Source organism: Podarcis pityusensis (genome assembly GCF_964106645.2).
Source record: "Podarcis pityusensis genome assembly, chromosome: W".
Classification (NCBI taxonomy): Eukaryota; Metazoa; Chordata; class Lepidosauria; order Squamata; family Lacertidae; genus Podarcis; species Podarcis pityusensis.
The window spans coordinates 9,466,455-9,485,634 of record NC_138045.1 but is presented as its reverse complement, the minus strand read 5'-3'; the positions used below and the strand labels follow the sequence as shown (position 1 = coordinate 9,485,634).

General features: G+C 41.3%; 1 protein-coding gene and 1 long non-coding RNA gene across 2 annotated transcripts; one reads left to right on the top strand and one right to left on the bottom strand.

Annotated features, from left to right (window-relative positions):
- Positions 1-1,571: 1,571 nt before the first annotated feature.
- On the bottom strand, positions 1,572-11,760 carry LOC308467759 (large ribosomal subunit protein eL8-like). The gene is made up of 8 exons (XM_080989469.1): positions 11,649-11,760; positions 11,270-11,390; positions 7,870-8,019; positions 7,030-7,170; positions 6,429-6,508; positions 3,986-4,116; positions 2,335-2,404; positions 1,572-1,734 (listed from the first exon to the last, which is right to left on the bottom strand). The coding sequence occupies exons 1-8, from the start codon at positions 11,649-11,651 to the stop codon at positions 1,630-1,632; spliced, it is 801 nt and encodes a 266-aa protein (XP_080845595.1). The 5' UTR covers positions 11,652-11,760; the 3' UTR covers positions 1,572-1,629.
- Positions 11,761-16,043: 4,283 nt separating this feature from the next.
- Positions 16,044-17,902, top strand: LOC308467796. The gene is made up of 3 exons (XR_013981290.1): positions 16,044-16,104; positions 16,304-17,139; positions 17,838-17,902. It is a non-coding gene; the product is annotated as an uncharacterized lncRNA (long non-coding RNA).
- Positions 17,903-19,180: the final 1,278 nt, after the last annotated feature.

Below are 19,180 nucleotides of genomic sequence, written 5' to 3'. Positions count from 1 at the left end.
TACTTATAAATTTTAAAGGAAATGTCTGTGTTGGGGGGGACAGTATTTACTGTATTTTTCCCTCTATAAGATGCACTTTATCCCTCCTAAAAAGAGGAAATGTATGTGCGTCTTATGGAGCGAATGCAGGCTGCGAAGCTATCCCGGAAGCCAGAACAGCAAGCAGGATTGCTGCACAGGAATCCCTCTTGCTCTTCTGGCTTCAGGGATAGCCGCGCAAAGCCTCTTCAACAACATTTGATTCAGAATATTTTTTTTCTTGTTTTCCTCCTCTAAAAACTAGGTGCGTCTTATAGAACGAAAAATACGGTATTTTGCCTGACTTGGGCTGCTCTGCACACAGTGGCCGCTGCCAGCCTGAGCCAGGAGAAGCGTACAGGCACTCTGCATTCCCTGGCTGCCGCCAGCCTGAACTTTGTGGCTGTGGCCCCGCACGCCCCTTTCCCCAGGTCGCTGTCCTTTTTGTACTCAATATATGGCAACCCTTTGCATACATTACTGACCCTAAAATTGTGTGCCCTTCGCAGGTTAACCTTGTGTCTTAACACTAGCTTTCTCCCTTCTTTGCAGGTATGGTTTGTGTGCAGCCACCTCCTACATGTGGTACAAGAAATTCATTCAGAAGGTTCACCTCGAAGACTTACAACTCCTTGGTGCAAGCTTGGCCTCAAAATGCTCACAGGAGCTGCAGCCAGTCTCAGAGGTCACTACTTTATACAGAGGAACAGGCCTTCTGACTTGATTGCAGCACTTCAGTGACCAGAGCAAGCAGACCCAAGCAAGGAAGACTCTTGTGTTCTGCTGAAAGTTGGCTGCAATATATTAGAGCTGCAGTGTTACCCGACTGACCTGGGAGTAAGCCCCACTGAATTCAGTAGGACTCACTTCTGGGTAGGCATGGTTAAGGGAGGAATTGGGATGATGGGGGCCTTAACAGGGAAGGTGAAAGCCTTTCAAATTGTAGTGCTTATCTTGGGTTGTTTAATGCTATGACATGAAGGAAATCAGGATTAAAGAGTATTAGTGTTAGGAAATCAGGATTAAAGAGTATTAGTGTGCAAATCAGCATGTTGCTGATACAATATGATGCAAAGTTCCATGTAATGAAGTAGTAAATAAATCATGTCGCATATACAGCTTTGTTTCTTCTTGGCAACAATAATGACACCAAGTCCCTATCAAAAAGAAGTATTGTAAACTTCTGAAGTTCATAGTTGCGGGGTATTTCAATTGCACTCTTCCCCTGTGAGCTGATTGATTTCTGTTGTCTTGTCAAGGCAGCTTATGAAATGTTCTAGAACCCAATATACTTGCAGCTAACATTGGCCAAAGCTCCATGGAGGTATTGTTTGAGCTTTCACACCTGCAGAGGTAAGCTTCCAGGGTGCTCATTACTGGCGCAAATCTTAAATACTCTCCCCTTGGGACGGAAAATGGAGAAAGGAACGCTTGAATAATTTCTTCTTAGGTGCTATGGAATCCCCCTTTACTAGACAAGGCTACCATAAGACATAACTGACAGAACACCACACTCTAATCACTAAAAACTTACAGAAAACAACTGGAACACATTTTGTTTGCAGTATTTTATTTTTATGGGAATAACTTCTTGAGGCAAATCGGATACATCTATCCAAGTTTAGTGGCCAGTTCTTTAGCCTTGGCTTTTTCAAGCTTAGCAATGCGAGCAACTGACTTCGGCCCCAGAAGATTGCCGCCCCAGTGACGACGAATCTGGAAGGAAAAAAGATTGCTCACATGTCAAAGTGACTTACAAAACTTACAATTAAAATTTAGATTAAATGGTATAATTTTTTTGAGGATTTAACATTCACAGCAATAACCTGAGTGTCGGCTTTTAAGTACAAATTAGATGCAAAAACTACTACTGGAACAGAGACTCAAATCAACTCCACTTCATACATTACAGCTGTGCTCTAACAAGTAGTAACAGTTCCAAACATTGTAGTACTATAGACACAGACTCTGGAATATTGCTAACAGGCTGTGTAACTCAATGGTGGCTCAAGTCCTTTTCTTTTCTCCTGTGGGCATTTTTAGATTCTCAATCCTGTTATCTTGTCCAAAATATTTTTAGAAGCTACCAGCTCAGTGGGTCAACATGATACTGCTGTTCACTCACATTATTTCTGCTACATGAGGGAATTCTCTACACAGGGCTGGAATGAATTTTCATATTGGAGGCTGCTAGCAAGCCATTCCTGATTTCAGCAAGCTGGACAGTGGTCATGCCACTGCAAGGGAGGGGGGGGCACTTTCCAAAAGCTGACAAATTAGTCAATATACCCACAGATCCTATAGGCACAATCTTACCTCATCGTATCTCTCATTGTAGTTGGTCTTGACAGCTTCCACGAGTTTAGCTAGAGCTCCCTTGTCCTCGCTGCAAAGGAGAAGACAGATTCAACAAGCCAGCAATTGAGTTTGAGTTCTCCAAGTAGATTACAATTTGAAATACTGCTTTAAGTGCCACTTTTCAGGGCAAAGTTCTCTTAAAAGTTCATTTAGCTTCAGCAGTTGTGTTCATTCAATGACATTAGACACAAAGCAGACCCCTACAAATGACTAACAAGTCCCTTAATTTCTAAGGGTTGCATCCAATTTAGTCCTACTCAGAGTAGACACACTGAAATTAGTGGCTTTATCAACGACTTGGATGATGGACTCAAGGGCATCCTGATCAAATTTGCAGATGACACCAAATTGGGAGGGGTGGCTAACACCCCAGAGGACAGGATCACACTTCAAAACGACCTTGACAGATTAGAGAACTGGGCCAAAACAAACAAGATGAATTTTAACAGGGAGAAATGTAAAGTATTGCACTTGGGCAAAAAAAATGAGAGGCACAAATACAAGATGGGGGACACCTGGCTTGAGAGCAGTACATGTGAAAAGGATCTAGGAGTCTTGGTTGACCACAAACTTGACATGAGCCAACAGTGTGACGCGGCAGCTAAAAAAGCCAATGCAATTCTGGGCTGCATCAATAGGAGTATAGCATCTAGATCAAGGGAAGTAATAGTGCCACTGTATTCTGCTCTGGTCAGACCTCACCTGGAGTACTGTGTCCAGTTCTGGGCACCACAGTTCAAGAAGGACACTGACAAACTGGAACGTGTCCAGAGGAGGGCAACCAAAATGGTCAAAGGCCTGGAAACGATGCCTTATGAGGAACGGCTAAGGGAGCTGGGCATGTTTAGCCTGGAGAAGAGGAGGTTAAGGGGGGATATGATAGCCATGTTCAAATATATAAAAGGATGTCACATAGAGGAGGGAGAAAGGTTGTTTTCTGCTGCTCCAGAGAAGCGGACACGGAGCAATGGATCCAAACTACAAGAAAGAAGATTCCACCTAAACATTAGGAAGAACTTCCTGACAGTAAGAGCTGTTCAACAGTGGAATTTGCTGCCAAGGAGTGTGGTGGAGTCTCCTTCTTTGGAGGTCTTTAAGCAGAGGCTTGACAACCATATGTCAGGAGTGCTCTGATGGTGTTTCCTGCTTGGCAGGGGGTTGGACTCGATGGCCCTTGTGGTCTCTTCCAACTCTATGATTCTATGATTCTAAGTTAGGCATGTCCATTATTTTCAATGGGTCGGCTCTGAGTAAGACTCAATCCAATAGTTTGAACGTAACACCCATTATGGTCCACTTTAGGGTGAACCTTTAAGTAAAAACACAGTTTGATGCCACACTAAGCTAGCAACAATAATGCCAACTTTTAAGCTTTACATGCAGTCAATGCCCTGCAGGCCTGGGGTCATGCAGTAGTTACCAATATGGGAACCAACTGCTCAGCTGGCACGTGAACTTAGCATTTCCAGACGCGGAAGGAGGAAAGGCTGCAGCTTTAACAGCTGTTTAGCTTGCGGTTAAAGGTGTAACTGCCCCAAACCATACCAGCCTCTTCGGTTTCTTCATTTGAATTAGAAAATAGGTGAAAAATGTTTTCAGGGCTACTTACGGATTAACCTGAGTGAAGGCAACACAGGTACAGGTCTTTCGGTGGACAAGGCAGCCCAGCCTTGCCTTGCCTTTGATGATGCAATAGGGCACTCCCATTTTTCTGCACAATGCAGGCAAGAAAACTACCAGCTGGATCAGAGAGGGGAGAAGAAATGCTTTAAAGCTGGCGGTCGTTCAGTTTTTAATACAGTAGGAATTAGGAACTGTGGCCCTCCAGACTTTACTGGACTCCTAACTCCCATCAGCCCCAGTGGTTAGGGATGATGGGAGCAGGAGTCTAACAACAGGGCTGTCCCCAACCCTACTTCACAACAAGGGCTCTGGCAATTGCTCAGGGTTAAAAAGCTCGTATGATTTTGCTCTTCACAGTGTTGAATGGTCTCTTTAAATTTGAAGGTTCATTATTGTTCCACAAGATGTATATTTCTTTAAGGGCCAGCGCAAATAATGTGACCTAGTTTTACAGCTGTGAAGCAGTATAGCAGGTGCTGTTAAGTTATGTTAATTAAGCTGTTGGGTATAGTATATAAAGAGCAGCACCTAGCTCTCTCAGTACCCTGGTGGGTGGGTTGTTGGCTGGTTCATGCTTACTGATATATTATAATTAATGTAAAAGGAGTTTTTGATTTTGTTATTATAACCTAGCAAAAGTTATTTTGCATTCCTTGTAATGTGTGGTCTCCCCAGCACGCCTTCTGCAGCGCAACTAATCTGCAAATAGCCAACAGTCAGATGAAGAAATTCAAGCACCATTGCAAAAGCCATACCCTGCTCTATAAAGAGTCAAATGGCAGAAGGATATTTCCAAGTTTGTCTGGGGGGCAGGGCGCAAAAGGCCAAGGATTAAACATAAGACACTTACAGATATAAAAGAAAGAGCTGGGTTTGCCCTGCCAGACTTTAAACTGTACTATGATGCTGCGTGTTTGGTGTGGATTAGGGACTGGATAAAACTGGAAAAGGAAGAAGTACTACATTTGGAAGGCCATGATAACAGATTTGGATGGCATGCATATTTATGGTATGGGAAACGGAAAGTCCACAAAGGATTTTATAATCATATAATCAGGAGATCATTAATGAGGGTGTGGGAGAGATAAAAAAGACCTATTAGAACAAAAAACACCCTGGTGGTCATCACCAATAGAAGCTTCGTTGCTCAAACCGCTTGGCAAAAAGGGGAAGTGGCCTACATACAGAGATTTGTTGAGGATCAAGAAGGAAAATGGAAATTAAAAGATTATGAGGAAATAAAAGATCATTTTCAGAGTTGGTTACACTACAGACAATTACATGAGATGTACAAAGAAGACAGCAAGAAAGGGTTTAGTATACAACTTCTAGATTTCAAAAGAACGTTATAGAAGAAGTGAAGCTGTTGAAGAAAACGTATAGTATTTTGCTAGAATGGGAAACAAAAGATGAGGAGGTCAATTTGGTCATGATCAAATGGGCACAAGATATAGGACATAAGATACAATTTGAGGACTGGGAAAAATTGTGGAAAGTAAATTTGAAATTTACAGATTGTTCTCTTTTGAAAGAAAATTATATGAAAATGATGTATAGATGGTATATTACACCAGTACAGATATTGTAGAGAAGTTAAATTTTTTTGGGAAATGATAAACAATGAATTGAAAAAAATGTTTAAAACGACATTTGTAAAAAAAACCAGAAGCATTTCTGTTGGGGACTGTAGGACAAGACCTGCCAAGAAAAACAAAGAACCTATTTATGTATGCTACAACAGCAGCAAGAGTCTTGATAGAACAAGGATGGAAGAACGAGGAAATCCCAACGAAAGAACAGTGGCAAGAAAAATTGATGAGTTACGCAGAGCTGGCTAAATTGACATACAAATTGCGGGACAAAGACAACTGTGACTTTAAGGAAGAATGGGAGCTTTTTACAAATTATCTAAAGACAACAAAATGAACTGGACTCCTTGGCAGGTTTTCAATAAACATACACAAATTTATTGGTTGATAACAGGGTAGATAATGTAAGGATATGTATAATTTCATAACATGCAGAGAATAATATGTGCTGAGACATCAGAGAGAGGAGCTGAGGGAAGTCTCGGGGGGGGGGGGGAAGGGGGGAAATAATGAATATATGTTTTGATAATTTGTTATGTTGAAATTGTTAATAATTTATTTATTTTTTAAAAGAGCCAAGTTTGAAAATTTGTTAACAGGACTCTGATGTTTTCCAAAGTAAGTTGTACAGCCAAGCACATTTCAACAGTAACCATAGTGACCTGGCAACGTTAAGAATTATCTAGAGCAGGAGTGGGTGACCATTTTGTTCAAGCTAAGGAAAGAAACAGCAGAAAACACCCATACAAGAATGCAGTGGCTGCTATTCATTTAAAAAACCACTTAGCAGCATAAATCTGAGCTTTTGGGTACAAGACCCCGACTCTTGCACCTCCTTACCTCAACAGGGTCTACATCGTGTGCGATCACCACCAGCTGCGCCTTCTTGTTCTCCACCAGAGTTGTAACGGTGTTGACACCTGCAGAAAAAGCCAGTTAACTTGAGTGTGCTACAAAAGTTTGTTTTCCCAGGCAAAAATAAAGAAATCCAAAGCTCCCTGTCTGTGGAAAAGCACAGTGGCTCAAGTGGTGTTAACAAAGCACCAAGCTGCCAGCTTTTCCTAGCCATGTCAAGGACTAGCAGAGGAAGGGCCTGCTACTGCTCAGGGTTAAAAAGTTCTGTTATGCTCTTCAGTCTGCAGTTCAGATGAAGAAATTCATACATCATCGCGGTAGCCAGTGTGATGCAGTGGTTACCTGGGCGAAACCAGGGTTCAAACCGCAACTCAACCATGGAGCTCACTGGGCAACCTTGGGCCAGTCACTGTATTTCAACCCAGCCTACCCTACAGGGTTGTTTGCGAGGGTAAAATGAGGAGGGGGAGAACCATCTACGCCATCTTGAACTTTTTGGATATAAACACAATAAATAAATACGGCTAGTTGTCCAAGCTTTCATTCAACCAGGTTTAAATGTATAAATATAAAGTAGGAAGGTTACCTGCTCTGAGCACAGGAGGCCTCTTGGTAGGGATGTCGCCTTTGCCTGCAGCCTTTTGCTCTGCACGGGCCCGTAGCCTCTGCTCCTTCTCTTGCTTCGTCTCAGGCCTGTATTTGTGGGCCAATTTCAGAAGCTGAGTAGCTGTGGAAGACAATTGGAACCGTTCAGAGGAAAGCCTCTCTCTTAAACACCATGTTCCAGTTATCCCCCTCCCCTAAAGGACATGACTTTTGTGCATCAGTGATCTTGGTGGTTGGGAGTCATCAAGGAAGTTCAGATAGCAAATATTTTGCTAGCATCATCTGCACACAAAGGAAAACCCTTCCTTACTACAAAAAGGTAAAGGGACCCCTGACTATTAGGTCCAGTCGTGGAAGACTCTGGGGTTGCGGTGCTCATCTCGCTTTATTGGCCGAGGGAGCCGGCGTACAGCTTCCAGGTCATGTGACCATCATGACTAAGCCGCTTCTGGCGAACCAGAGCAGTACATGGAAACACTGTTTACCTTCCCGCTGGAGCAGTATCTACTTGCATTTCGTGCTTTCGAACTGCTAGGTTGGCAGGAGCAGGGACTGAGCAACGGGAGCTCACCCCATCGTGGGGATTTGAACCGCCGACCTTCTGATTGGCAAGCCCAAGGCTCTGTGGTTTAACCCACAGCGCCACCCGCGTCCCTACCTTTCTTACTATAGCACTGTGTAAAACTAGTTCTCTCACACTTGCCTCTTTCCAGCAAACTCCCAAAACATGGGGTGCACATTCAATTCAAGGAATCTGAGCAGCTACCCCACCTCCTTCTGCAACTCCACCTTAGAGCCAAGGAAAGGAGCCGGCCTTCACCTGTCTGACAGTCCAATGCTTGAGTGAACTGGTTAACTGCTGGAGGCACCTTCAACCTTTTGTAGAGGATGGCTCTTTGGCGCTGAAGTCGGATATAACGAGGCCATTTCACAAAGCGAGTCAGGTCCCGTTTGGGCTGAATGTCCTGCCCTGAAAGGCAAAATGACAACTCAAAATAATTGCTTCCTTAGCAATTACTGGTTATCCTTTTGTATTCCTGGTTTTCAGCCCAGAGCAAAGGTGGCAGGAGCATCAGCGATCTTGGTGGAGAAGATTGTCAGCAGCATCACTCTGATAGCAAATATTCTTTTGCATCATTTGCTCACAGCCCAGAGAAGCTTGGTCTTCCAAAACATAGTGGAAACACCAGGCCCTTCTAAATGCCTGCCAAAAAGTTTGCTATTACATAAATCCTAATTTAGATAGAAATACACTGATAAAGAAAACATATTTAGCGAGACAAGCAATTAAGAAATATATGATAGATATAAATTTAAAAGATCTGTGGAAACTAATGCACCCTACCAAAGGAGAATTCACTTTCTTATCACCAGACCATCAGAATTTCTTTCAATAAGACCAATTTTTAGCATCATCCTCAATAATCAAATCCACAATGTGTATCAGATCACAGCGCAGTAATCTTGAAATGTGAATTTAGTAAAACAGCCAAGGTAAAAAAATGGGGTATTTAAATGTTTCCCTTCTTAACGATGAATGATTTATACAACATATGTGAACAGAAACTATGTAATATTTTGATTCTAATTCTGCAACAGCTTCTGCAAGACCATTTGAATGGGAAGCATATAAAATGTATATGTGTGGCTGAATTATTGCATATTCCTCTGATAAAAACAAATTAAAGAATAACAAGGGGAAAATGTTAAAAGAGGAACTTAAGGACCTTTGAACACAAATGATTGGAAGTCCAACCACTATATTGTACAAGGAAATACCAAAAAATGAATTAAATAATATAGTAGCTCAGGAAATATGAGTGACCAGACTGGTTTCATAAAAACAAGACAAGCCGCAGATAGTATTAGACTAGTGGTGGACTTGATACATTTAATAAAAATAAGAATCCATTTTTAATTATATCATTAGAAACTGAGAAGGCTTTGAACAAAATTTATAGACTACACAGAAGCAGCTTTAATAAATTTGGATTTCTGCTGGAATGGATTAAAATACTGTACGTTTCAACCACATCTGGAGTTAAAGTAAATGGCATTATATCTGCTCTGTTTCAATTGGCCCAAGGAACCAGAGAAGGGTGTCCACTTTCATGTTTGCTTTTTAATAGGTTTAGAACCCCTGGCAACATTTTGAGATTTACGTAGTTCTCAACTCAGTTAAATACAAATTAGTGTTATTTGCAGATGATATTTTGGCAAGGTATCAAGACACACTATTAATTATTCCAAATAGGAACTGAGATGCCAGTAGGTGAAAATTTAATCACACACCTAATTAAGCAAAATCAAATTTCTACCGAATCTATTTAATTTGGGCATGTTAATACCAAGAGATATAACATAACTAGTAACAATTAATATAAATAACATCTAGACATCAATAGTTAGGGTTATTAAGCCTTACCCTTTAGAGAAGAATGAATGCCCTAAAAATGAATATTATTCCCAGATTTATCTATATTCTGAGAGGACTTCCAGTTTTTTATATCTGGGTCATATTTCCAAAAGATAAACTCTTTGTTTAGGAAATGCCTTTGGGGCTCAAAAATACAAATAATACCTTTGCAGAAAATGCAATTACTAATTAAAGAAAGTGGATTTGGAATTCTGAATTATACCACCAGGCATATTTACTGACAAGTATTATTGGAAACCTGTTGATGATCTTAATGGGCTGGGCAGTATCAGGATCAAAATATTTGGAAGTTCAAATGACTCTTGAAACAATTAAGTCAGCTAGAAAGATATGGAATGTATTAGCCAATAAAAATAAATTTGACCCATTTTCACATGCAAAACACTCTCTGGAAAAAACGTGGTAATATAGAAAAGCTGCATGGGATAAGGGTATTGACCTTGGACAAACCAACTGATAGATGAGGAAAATTAATTTTATACATATAATGCATTAAGAGAGAAATACCATCTACCAGTTGCAGCCCAATGACAATACCTGTAGTTACAGCATCTTTTAATAATTCTGTTCGGTCCAGTGGTCTTCTCAGCTTGAGACACCTAAAATACTGGGGCAATTGGATAATTCATTTGAAACTAAGAAGCCAGTGATTACTTTTTAGATATTTAGTATCAATAAATAAATTTGATATGCAGAGTTTAAAAAATGATTGGAATAAGGAATTGGTATGTCCACTATCATGCAGACCTTGGGGAAATGTTTAAGCTTCGATATCAAATGCATCGATGAATCTTAAATTAAGACTTAAGGAGCAGAAAATATTATTCACAATCTATTGGACTCCCTTACGCTTGTATAAGAAAGTGCTATCTAATGTAGCCTTTTGCTAGAGTTGTAATATGGATAATGCTTTTTTGATACACATACTTTTACAATGTCTCACACTTTTTTGCGATTGATTATATAAATATGTCACTGAGGAATTTAAGATTTTCAGACGGGCATATTCTTTTGAACGATATACAGTACCCCTGTACCTATTGTATGGAAAGTGACAATGGGACAGCAAAAATAGATTCTACATGCCCTAATGGTGGCTAAGGGACCAATTAACTAGAAGAATAGTTATAATTCTCCATAATCAATAGCTTGATAACATGGCAATATTAGCAAAATATGAACAACCACTTATAGATGCACTTTCTTTGGATATTTGGGACGAGTTTATACAGAAAATACTAGGTTATTGATAAACATATTTGTAACAGAATATTAAGGCTATACATTAGTCTTAATATGTACGGAAACCTAATTGAGTATTTTTTATTTTAATTCTTGTTCATATTTTCCTTTTCTAATCACTTTTTTTAAAAATGAAATTCTTCCAATGAAATATCAATTAAAAATTGCTACTCCCTAAGGCCTATGCAGGCATTTAAGAGTAGATCCCTCCTCAATGATCAACTGATGCTTGCTTTAAATTATTTTGTTTTTAACTTGCTTTTCAAAAATGATTTTACTGTATGGTTTAATAATGTTGCAAAACCTCAGCGATATATTTCTAGGATACAGAAGCATATAAATACTTGTCATAAATAGACAAATAAATAGTCACTGGTCAAAATGCAACAAAACCAGCAGTATTCCCCATGCACATGTATTTTAGAGACAGGCGTGTATTTCCCACTTCCTGTGAAACGCCTATTCAGTATAGGCTCCTTGATGGATCAACAGGGCTGCAGAGACCCATCATTCCAATCCCCAATTCCTTTTTCCAACTCACCGATGCCGAAATTCTTGGGCCTTTTCTCAAAGAGAGGATTGGCAACCTTCTTGGCCTCCTGTTTCTTGACCACAGCAGGGGCCGGAGCCACCTTCTTCCCCTTGGCCTTCTTCCCCTTGGGCTGCGTAAGTTCAAAGAACGATTCAGTGAATTCCCTACCAAAAGCGGGCGAGCCGCACACACATCGGAGGCCTGCACCAGGCCCGGGCCCCCAAGCCGGTTCCCCATTTCATCCGCTCTCCCCAATACAAGGAGCCAAGGATTCTCCCGGGTGTCCCGTGCCTCCCCTGCCAGAAGAAGCCCAACCATTAGCCCGTTTAGAGGACCGATGGCGGCGGATTGAGAGTCCGCCGCTACAACAACAGCCACAACAACTCACCATTTTGGCTTCAGCTTCGAAAAGGAAAGGGCAGGAAGCTCGGGGTAATATATTTAAGAGCCGCTGAGCGGGCTTTAGAAATCCGCGGAGCGGAAGTAAACTCTATAGTTATACGTCTATGGTCGTTGTGGCTTTTCACCGTAGAGATGCAAAGCTACAGAAGGCCGCTCCTCATCCATAGAGAATCCTGGTCCGTGACTAGAGCGTAATCGGTTTATGGCCGATGACAGTATCAAAGCGAGCATGCGGCTGCAAACCACACCTGCGCACGAAAGCAGGCATGAGGAATTCCCCAGTCAGCGTAGGGTTCACTTCCCACATTTATGGAACGCTCTTTCTAAGGGAGGGCTTTAAGGTCCCAGATTAAATCCCTGACATTTCCAAGTAGGGCTGGGAGATTCCCTGTCTCCATTCATGGAGAGCTGATGTCAGACAGTATATACAATACTGACAGCATACCCTCCAACATTTCTCTGATGAAAATAGGGACATCCCATTCCATAATTATAATTTTATTATTTATACCCGATACATCTTACTGGGTTGCCCCAGCCACTATGGGCAGCTTCCAACATTTATAAAAACATAATAAAACAGTAAACATTGAAAAACTGCCTTCAGATGACTCGGGGTGGGATAACTCCACACCCTCCAACTTTTCTCCAATGAAAATAGGGACAACCTAATGAAAGTGGAGGGACGCGGGTGGCGCTGTGAGTTAAACCACAGAGCCTAGGACTTGAGCTCCCGTTGCTCGGTCCCTGCTCCTGCCAACCTAGCAGTTCGAAAGCACGTCAAAGTGCAAGTAGATAAATAGGTGCCGCTCCAGTGGGAAGGTAAACGGCGTTTCCATGTGCTGCTCTGGTTCGCCAGAAGCGGCTTAGTCATGCTGGCCACATGACCCGGAAGCTGTACACCGGCTCCCTCGGTCAATAAAGCGAGATGAGCGTCACAACCCCAGAGTCGGTCACGACTGGACCTAATGGTCAGGGGTCCCTTTACCTTTAATGAAAAGTGGGACATTCTGGGATCAAATCAAAAACTGGGAAGGCTTTTCTAAATCAAGGACAACCCTGGAAAATAGGGACACTTGGAGGGTCTGTACTGAGTTAGAGGAACTAAATGTTATAGAAAATAAGGAGGTTGGCTTTTGCTGCCCAACTCCCCAAGGGACGGAGTCCACTAAGTCCATGATTGGTCAGAAAGGAATGGCGGTAGGATGCACTGAAAGCAAGGCAGATCTTTATTTTTCTGTTGCAACAGAGTTCCCTCCCCTCCTTGCAAGGAGGCAAGAGAGACTTAGAACAATGGTGCACAAGACTTTGAAAACTGCCCACCCTGTAGCCTAAGACCACCCCAGAAACATCATACATACATCACAGAAGGTGGTCTTCAGCAGAAATTTGAGTGTGTTGCTTCTCTTCTGTCTGCTAGAATACCTGATAATGCCTTACTGATTGCATTTTCTGGGTAGCCTGGCCATTCCTTTGAAATGGTAAATACTTAAGTTCCTGAATCTCCTTTTTACAAATTTACACTTTATTGATAGTCTGCTCAGCTTAGCAGAAACTTGCCAGACTGGATTTGCAGGGAGGATTTGCAAATGAAAAGACAATTGGAAAGTTTCTCCCAGCCTCATGCTGCCGAGAAATATTTGAGGTCCTTTGGGGGGAGTCAAAATGGCTACAGGATTACTCTCTTGTACTATTTTAGACATGTGGTTTATATGCTTATGTATGTGTGTTTACCTTGTGCATTTATGAACAGTTATGAATATTTATTCTATATATGCACCTGCCCGTTCTGCCTTCTTCCGGTTCAAAAGGGCCCATGCATCACACGTCAATTGAATCACACACCTAATATGGTTCCTGCTTGTATATCAGAAATTGAATCACTCCTCTGCTCTTTCACATGCCTCTAGTATCTGTGTTGCATCCCATCAACAACCGTTTCATTTTTATTGTCTACAAAATGGGAAAGGCACACTCATATTTTCAGCAATTATCATTTAACTGATAACACTGCGGAACAAAATTTTTGTTGCATTGACACCTGCAGTTGTTCTAACCTAATTCTGACATGCTGATTTCATATCTGAAGTTAGTTTTGTTCTGTAAGCTCTAGTTTTTTTGCAATTCATGTTTTTCACTTTTCACCATAATCTTTGTTTTTCACAATGCAAAAATTCAATATTTTATTAAACACATAGCCAAAGTACTACAATATGAGTATAAATGTAAGTGACTTATATAGCATTGAACGTGACATGTATAGCATTGAAAATGACATGTATATCTATGTACAGTTGGAGGTATGCAAAAAAATGTATTCCCTTGGGATACACAGTATACTGGGGATCAAAAATGTTTTCATTTTCTTTTGCATGAGATTTTTCAACTGTTTTTATATGTTCTTTCAATGCTGATTTCAAATCTGAAATCGATTTCCGTGTACATGCTATAGTTATCTTTCAATTTCCGACTTTTGCCGATATGTCATATTTACACTGGGGATAAGTGGACACTGACATGTTGATCTACCCTAACCACATGGTAATTATTATTTTGCAAACTTAATTTTTCTTTATTTTTACAGTTTTGTAACCTAAATATTTGTATTTTGCAGATCGGACCATGGCTTCTTCAAGTAGACAAAAGTGTGTAAACTGAGTAAGACTAATGATTGGAGAGCTAGCAGTAATCCCAATTGGGCTACTCTCGAATATAGTTTATTTGAACCTCTTGTAGGGTGGACTAAACCTGGCTCCAATTTTATGAAATATCCTATTATCCTGGAGACTATTAAAGCACCTATAAAAATTTGGATGAATATAAATAAAAATAATAAGGATGACCCCTATCAGCATGAGAAATTAACAATATGGGCCAACCCAAAATTAAAAATTGAAAATCAAGTAATAATTTGGCAAAATTGGATGAAAAATGGTATTTTGACATTGAATCAATTAATTAATGAAAATTACAAATTTGTGGAATATAAGACTTTGCAAGTAAAGTATGGATTAACCAGTGAAACACAATGGCAATACATCCAATTGAAACATATGTTGGAAAGGCAGTTTGGCTCTGATGCTATAGCAGCATCGGAAACACCCATGCTGCTATAAGATTTAATTTCTGCAACAAAAACAAAAAACTCTACACTTGCACTATATAAAACCCTACTCAACAGGAAGAAATATGATTTAGAATATGATAGACAAAAATGGAGTGAAGAGTTAGGGGTACAAATGATATATGGGAGTCAAGTATAAAATCAACAGAAATAGCCTCTATGGATCTAAGACTAAGTTTTATTCAACAGAAAAAGATATTCAGAGTCCACTGGTCTCCAGCAAAACTATACCAGAAGAAAATGACAAGTGCAGACAACTGCTGGAGATGTGGGAGTAAAAATGCGAACTTAGTACATATGATGATTAACTGCCCGATGATAAGATCATTTTGGTGTGAGGTGAGGATATCTATAGCAAGAGTAATAAAAAGAAATTGTTATTTAGGGGAATTGAATTTAATTCTAAATTATATTCCGGAAACGTGGGAGATTACAAGGGGTCAAAAAAAATGGATGTACCGTGCCATATTAGAAACAAAAAAACTTGTTTTGATGAATTGGAAGAGCCGCAAAAAGATTCCATTGAGCACATGGATTGATAATATGGACAGACTAGCTACATATGAACAAATTGCATGTCGACGCAAATTAAGAATGGATAAATATGAAGAAATCTGGAAGGAGTATTTAAGTGATAAGGCGGACAGTGGTGGGAAGTAGGGGGAGGAGAGAGAGGTGGGGAAATATTGTTAAAAAGGTGTAGTCATATCAGTATTCAAATCTGACTTGTCAAATTGTGTTATTAGTGTTACTATGGTTTTCGTTGTATGTGTCTGTTATGTGCTGGCATGGTTGCTCGAGAGCGAACAGGCAAGACTCCCACCGGTCTTTTCCAGGCTTTATTATCTGTACAAACTCATTTACAGTGCAGAGCGTCTCAAGTCCATGTCTGCTCAGTCGCTAGCAGAATCTGGGAGTGGGCGGTCCTTAAACTTTCCCCAGCATAGCAGTCTTTTGACCCCCATCCTACGCCTCCCCTATCTGCGCGTAAACTGACTGCGCAGAGAGGGCGTGGGCAAAGGGGGACCTGCCTCTCCCCCGCTTTGCTCAGGCTCGGTGTTGCGGCTCTCTCTTGCATCTTCCGAGCCCTGCATCCCTTCCCCACTGGAGGAAGAGCTGCTTTGCACGATCTTCGGAGGCTCCCTGTAAGACAACTGCCTTTCCACCTCTCGTCTCTGAGCTGATGGCAGTTCCCTGTCAGTGTCTTTTGCGGTTGTTGTTTGTATTGAAAAAATGATTAAATAAATTTTAAGAAAGAAAAGAAATGTTGGCAGTAGTTTTGTCAGTAGTTTTGCAATGTTTTAGATGGCCCAGTCCTGTTTTCAAATACAGTGGTACCTCTGGATGTGAATGGGATCTGTTCTGCAGGTTGCGATTTGCCGCGTCTGAACATGCGCATGACGTCATTTTGAGCATCTGCGCATGTGATGAAGCCCGGAAGTAACCCGTTCTGTTACTTCCGGGTCGCGGCAGAGCGCAACCCGAAAACGCTCAACCTGAAGCAACTTCAACCTGAGGTATGACTGTACATGTACGCTAAGGTCCACATCCAGACTTTTACCAAAGTGTGAGCAGATGGTTTGCAGAGAAGGGTGTGGTAGAAAGAGGCATCAGCTTATACAGTAAGTAGTTACATGATAGGGCTTTAATTCCTTATACAGCTGATCGGAAGGGAAAAAGCCAAATACTCTAGCAACTGGAGTATGGGAAAAGGACTAAGGCCTGTTCCTTTAGTCGAAAACAACCTTTGAACACTGCTCCCTGAAGCTACTCAATAGAGTAGGTATTTGCAGGATAGGGATGTGAGTCTTAGCTTACACAACTGATACGGAGAAAATACAGTACTGAAAACGTAATATTATTACTTTTTAATAGTTGTTCTTAATTTAGTACTAGGGCCACCAAGTTTTTTTCATTTTGTTTACAGCTTCTGCACCTTCAAGAGAAACCGACCATGTGGACAAAGACACTCTTCTTATAATTTTGTATCCAGTGGCAATAATTTCAATGGCTTAAATTTCTGCCATCTTGGGCTGCCTTGAAGGCAGCTCCTGCTCTAAAATTCCTATTCAGATACTAAAATGTCAGACTATAAGCAACAGCCTAACTTTTCCCCACAAGAAATTCCATCTAAGAGAGCACAGTTCCCAAGGGATCTACATTTCACTCGTAGGTAGGGAACACTAAAAGAATGCCTGCACGCCAAAGACACAGCCACAAGAGAAGCAAACTTCCCATCTTGACTGCACTGGGCACTGGGTTGGCTACCCTGTGAGGTGGTGCCTAGAGAAATGTGGCTTCTTGCAAATACAGCTGAGGCCTGCTGCAAGAGAAGAGGTGAGGCGTTCCCAAAGTAAAGGAAGGATTGAACTCTGATTAATAAGAATACACACAGAGGCTTGAACCAGCAAGACTCTGGGAAGGGTGCGTATAATAATCTCTCTCTGTGTGCCTCCACCCCTTGGCCCAGGTCGTTTTATTCACAAAAGAACTTTTACAGAGTGTTCAAAAGAACCAATCAGATTTCTTCTGAGCATTTCAACAAACCCATGTGAGAACAAAGTTAAATCAAAAGAAATTCTTTTAACTACAAAGACTACTACTCTGAGCATGCATACATAATCTGAGAGTAAATAAAAGAGGACTAGAGAAACTCCGGAGATCACAAACAGGAGTAAACAAGAGAGGATGGAAGGATGGCAAGGAGATAGGCATCTTTATCACCTTCCTGTGAAACTATTTCCTGGCCCTAAGATCAACATCCTGAGATTAACATATTGGAAAGGCTACTTCAAAGAAGCTTGCCCACTATCTTTATGGCCCAGGACGCCTGCCTGTCGAAGCAACTGGCAGTGTACGTGACTGGTCAAGAAAGAGAAATGAAACAGGGATGCAGAGGTGTGGATTGATCAAGAATCATATCAAAATAGTTTAAACCCAGTCAACGCAATGCTTTCATTGCTGATACAGATGGTTTACTCTATATTTGTTATAATTCCTCATATCAATCCCACCGGATCACTACAAAGAGGGCCGGGGGGGGGGGGGCAGGAAAATGTTGTCTTGGTGCAACCACCGGAATGTTCAACTGTCAAAATGCAACAAAGCTGGGGAGACAGCACTCACCTTACTGGTAACAACAGCTAGTAATCAGGTTATACCGCATCCCCTCCAAGGTTTTGGGGAAAGGGAGTCTTTCCCAGCCCACACTGGAAATACCAAGGATTGAACCCAGAACCATCCTCATACAAAGGATGTGCTCTGCCACTGAGCTATTGTTCTTCACCTAAAAGTAAAGCAACACTTCAGTCCTCATGATACTGAAAGGCAACATAGGAAGCTACCTCATCCCAAGTCACAACACTGGTTCATTGATCCCAGTATTGTGTACTCTTACTTCCAGCATTTTAGATAGGGAGTCTCTGATAGCCCTGCCTAGAGATGTCGGGGACTGAACCTGGGGCCTTCTGCATGCAAAGAAGATGCTCCGCCACTGAGCCATACTCCCCCCCCCCTTTAAAAAAAAAAAAGATGCTGCAAGTGTGTAACCATTTATCTTGGTCCTTCTTGCTTGTGGAAATCCTGCTCTGAAGCAAACAAGAGGTGCAAAAGAAAATAAAGCAGTGGAAGACTTTTGGAAGGAGAGGAACAAGCTTTGCATAAGATAAGCGGTGGGAAGGTTTTCAAAAACAAGCTGTGGGTTTGCTTAAAAAAAATGTAGTTATCAGCTGAAATGACAATTATATTTCCCCATACACACTGCTGTTTTATTTACAATAAAGCTTGCAGCAAATATTTTTAATGGGATATATGTGTGTGTATAATAATAATAATAAAATAATAATAATAATAATATAATACTATAATATAATATAATGGCATAACAAAAGACTCCTTAAAATATTGCTTTGTTTTGATGCATCTTAACGTTCCGAAACTGGAAACTCATGGTCCAGTCATTACAGACAGAAGAAAAAATGCTTATTATGTCCAATCCTATGTATCTTTACTCAGAAGCAAGCTGTCAGGTGTGCGTGCAGGAGCCAGGCCCTGTGACCAATAGGTCTCTGCAGGACTGGGGCCTTCCTAAGTTTGTTCTGAAGAGGCAAGGCATGGCCAGACAGGTGAGGCCAATTGGTAACTCACAGCACCTGGTGGCAAGAGCCGGGAAGGGATATAAGGTCAGCATTTTCCCTTCGGCTCTTTGCCACAGCAACACGTTCCTTGCCTTGCTGCGTTTGACTCCTTGCTTCTTGATCCTTGGACCCCTGACTTCTTGCTTCCTGACCCTCGGACCCTTGGCTTCTTGACTCCCGGCTCTCTGACCCTTGGACTCTTGGCTTTCTGACCCCTGGCTTCTGGACTCCTATTCCTGCTCCCACCCCGCTATCTTG

Excerpts from the sequence above, each read along its gene's own strand:
- LOC308467759 (XM_080989469.1), bottom strand. Across the intron at positions 6,509-7,029 it reads GCCTCCTGTGCTCAGAGCAG|GTGTCAACACCGTTACAACT; the intron begins GTAACCTTCCTA and ends CTTTTTCTGCAG. Across the intron at positions 2,405-3,985 it reads GCCTTCACTCAGGTTAATCC|CGAGGACAAGGGAGCTCTAG; the intron begins GTAAGTAGCCCT and ends TCTCCTTTGCAG.